This window comes from Epinephelus fuscoguttatus, linkage group LG5, assembly GCF_011397635.1.
Source record: "Epinephelus fuscoguttatus linkage group LG5, E.fuscoguttatus.final_Chr_v1".
Classification (NCBI taxonomy): domain Eukaryota; kingdom Metazoa; phylum Chordata; class Actinopteri; order Perciformes; family Serranidae; genus Epinephelus; species Epinephelus fuscoguttatus.
Window position 1 is genome coordinate 30,959,066 of NC_064756.1, and position 3,388 is coordinate 30,962,453.

At 40.7% G+C, this 3,388-nt stretch overlaps 1 protein-coding gene across 1 annotated transcript; it reads right to left on the reverse strand.

Moving 5' to 3' along the window:
- Positions 1 to 354: 354 nt before the first annotated feature.
- hmgb1b (high mobility group box 1b) lies at positions 355 to 3,055 on the reverse strand. Its single transcript, XM_049577202.1, has 5 exons — positions 2,897 to 3,055; positions 1,589 to 1,744; positions 1,335 to 1,480; positions 1,066 to 1,240; positions 355 to 928 (listed from the first exon to the last, which is right to left on the reverse strand). Exons 2-5 carry the CDS (start codon positions 1,733 to 1,735, stop codon positions 794 to 796), a joined length of 603 nt encoding a protein of 200 aa, XP_049433159.1. The 5' UTR covers positions 1,736 to 1,744; positions 2,897 to 3,055; the 3' UTR covers positions 355 to 793.
- Positions 3,056 to 3,388: the final 333 nt, after the last annotated feature.

Genomic DNA, 3,388 nt, shown 5'->3' on the forward strand with positions numbered 1-3,388 from the left:
CGTTATTTGTTAAATTTTAGTGAGTTGTCATGTTTGATAGAACATATAATGCAGATTTCCCCACTGTGGGACTAACACAGGATTATCTTAATGTTAATAATGCACAGTGCAAAGAGCCACACATTTCAGCTGCATTTAAAATACATTTGGGTAATTGAACAATGTGATTAATGTGTTTCAAATGGCTCTTACAGTAAATACCAAAAATGTTTAGACACTTAATCCACATAAATTAAACTGTGTTCAAATTTGACTGTTTTATTACTATGAGACAAGTCAGCAAGTGAAGTTTAAATTCCATTTAAACATCATGAAAATTAGTCAAAGATGAAAGGAAGGAAAAACAAACTTCTTAAAAAAAAAAACGACCTTTATTGAAGACATTTTTGAATGTCGACAGCTGTATTTGATATTAGTGGTATTCAAAGAACAATAAAAAGACATTGGGACAGCACATAAAAAAATATTTTTCAAAATAAAGAAAAATACACTACCAACTCAGAAATCTCATTTTTGAGTTGAAACACCGAAAGACTAGTTACGCTCATACCGATTTTAAGTTCTCCTAAATTGTTACGTAATATGGCAGGGGATAAAGAACTACGACTAGAAAATCTCAAACTTAAGATATGTAGTGTTAACTTTACAAAAAAAGGAGAATAACACTGTACATCTTAAAAACATTAAATATACACATGTTCTTGTTCAATCTGACTTATGTTTCAAGATGGTGAATTGAGTATATTGGGGTTATATGGCATAAACAAAACTTCAGGTCCCATCCCTCTGTAATCTACTCATCATCATCCTCATCATCATCATCATCCTCCTCGTCTCCCTCCTCCTCTTCCTCTTCGTCTTCGTCCTCTTCTGCTGTAGCCGCAGGTCCTGAATCCACTGTGCCCTTTGTGCGGTAGGCAACGATATCCTGTGGAGAGCAGCACAACAATTGTGTTTTTGGTGCTTCAAAGTAAAACAAACTCAAATCTTTCAAGTTTGGACCTCAAATAGAACAAAATGTAATTTTCAAATTTCATAGGAACGGGTTCAGATTTGTCTATTTACTTTGTCATATTTTTCCTTCAACTTGGAAGCCTTCCTCTCGTACGGCTGCTTGTTCTCTGCAGATAAGCTGTTCCACATCTCTCCCAACTTCTTTGCTGTGTCTCCAATGCTGAGTCCAGGGTGCTCGCCTTTTACCTTGGGGCGAAAGTCTCCACAGAATAGGAAGAATGCAGACCTGCAGGGAAAAAATGTGTCAGTGTTTAACATGTCATATAAAAAAAAAAAAAAAAAAAAAAAATGGTGTGGAGCTAGTTGATAATGGTACATACGGTGGTCTCTTGGGGGCATTGGGGTCCTTGAATCGCTTTCTCTTCTGGCCCTTGGGGGGAATGTAATTCTTCATTTCCCTCTCATAACGCACCTTGTCTTGTTTGGCCATATCTTCAAACTTGCCTTTCTCTTTCGATGACATCGTCTTTGGGAGGATACAAGCAGTTATAGAAGATACACACTTCTTGAGAGGAAAATGCTGGATTCAGAGAATTAAAAAAGAACATTATGTTATTGACAGTAATTGATTTACCTTCCATCTCTCAGAGCATTTCTTGGAGAACTCTGCAAAGTTGACAGAGGCATCAGGGTGTTTCTTCTTATGCTCCTCTCTGCATGTTTGCACAAAGTAGGCATATGAGGACATCTTGCCCCTCGGCTTCCTCGGATCCTTTCCCATCTTGGCACGCTAAATGGAGAGGAAAAAATATGATTTCAGTTAAATGCATCCAGGTCTACTCATGCAGCAGCAGTGGCAATATCTAAACATGCCCCTAGTAAATTGTCTGCATCTTGCTTTGTCAGTTCCATCTATTGTTTAAATCGGGGGGTGGGATGTCTGGGATGACTAATAATCCATTGTATGCAAAGGCCAACATGATGCTCCCTTTAATATTACACTTAAGTGCACATTAGTTCACCAGTTCTTTACGTCAAGCATTCATTCATGGTGGTATAGTGCAGACCTAGTGAAAACAGCACAGTGCTTTATATTCTGCAGTAGCGTTAGCCCCATTATTAATGCAGACGAATACATTAGCTTTAGCCTTCACCGCCTTTGATTGTTCATTAGCTGTTAGCCAGTGTGGCTCCGCTCTCGCTTTGTGTCCTCTTGCTTTTAGCGTTAGCCTTTAAGCTAGGCTAGCTGACATGACACAGTGCTCATTTTATGAGACGATTATTAAAATGGCTGATTTGATTGTGAACAATGGCTAGCGCATTGCCATCATGCACCACCCGCTTTTTAACAGGCCTCGTATTTTATCTCATCCGCCTATCTGGATAACATGAATTATCTAATATAAAAGTTTAAAGAAAATTGACGGTGATTTCGGAGAGAGATGCTTCGCCTGCACCACTGCACCCGGGCTGCCTCAGCAACAGTCAGCGGCATTAACCTACGTTCACCTTCTAGCTAGCGTTAGCTTCTATGCTAGCAACACGGCCAGACCAACCAGCCGCCATTAACATGCTAACATAGCAGGCTATATGAGTTAGCTCATACCACATTATCAAGCGATGCGTTAACGCGAGCATAGTAGTTGACTTGGTCAATGGGGACGTTAGCCTTTAACGTGCATTTTACTTTGTTCTGGTTGGTATTTATGGCAGAAGCTAATGTTTGTGTTTGGCAACTACCTGCGTAACGCTAGCTGAGTTAGCAACACAGTGTTGCTATCAGCGGGGGCTTGATACTGTTAGCATCCTATCCCGCTCACACATGCAACTAAACATGTACAACGCCGCTGTATGCTGTGCAAACCTCAAAGCACCCACGTTTTCATTCATAACAGGTACACTGTGGTGCATTTGTCAATAAGTAAACATTTATTATGCTTACCCCTACAGCGCTATGTGAAGCCAGCACGTCGGTAACGTTACGTCTCAAACAATGGGAGGAGAAGCGCCGTCAGTGAGTGCGCGGTCTTTCGGCTGTGAGGATGCCTCTGTGTTTGTCCTGTGCACCGGCTGGCGGACATTGGCTGCCGTCAACTCCTTGGAGTATCTTATTGGACACTCGCTTATTCAGTTCTGCTTGTTGTGCAGTTGGTTCATCTAAACACGACGGGGCGGTGGCGCCAAACTTGAATATTAAACAACCAACGCCGTTACGTTATTGAAGGCAAAGATGCATGCGAGGTAGGATATGATTAGACAGAAAAAACTCATCCATCTATATGCAGTCTGTAAGTGGAACACAACCGTGTTTCCCTGGTCCCAGTGCAAAGCAAAAGGATGAACAAATGAATATAAGGTGCACAACAAACATGCAGTGCAATAACAGAAAATCTACAAATAGCCTAGTATGAATACAAATATATGTGTGCAGTGT

Bases quoted from the DNA above. Each gene is read 5' to 3' on its own strand.
- hmgb1b (XM_049577202.1), bottom strand. From the start codon at position 1,735: ATGGGAAAGGATCCGAGGAAGCCGAGGGGCAAGATGTCCTCATATGCC. The intron at 1,481-1,588 runs GTAAATCAATTA...ATCCTCCCAAAG, and splicing joins AATGCTCTGAGAGATGGAAG to ACGATGTCATCGAAAGAGAA. The intron at 929-1,065 runs GTAAATAGACAA...TGCTCTCCACAG, and splicing joins TGAAGGAAAAATATGACAAA to GATATCGTTGCCTACCGCAC.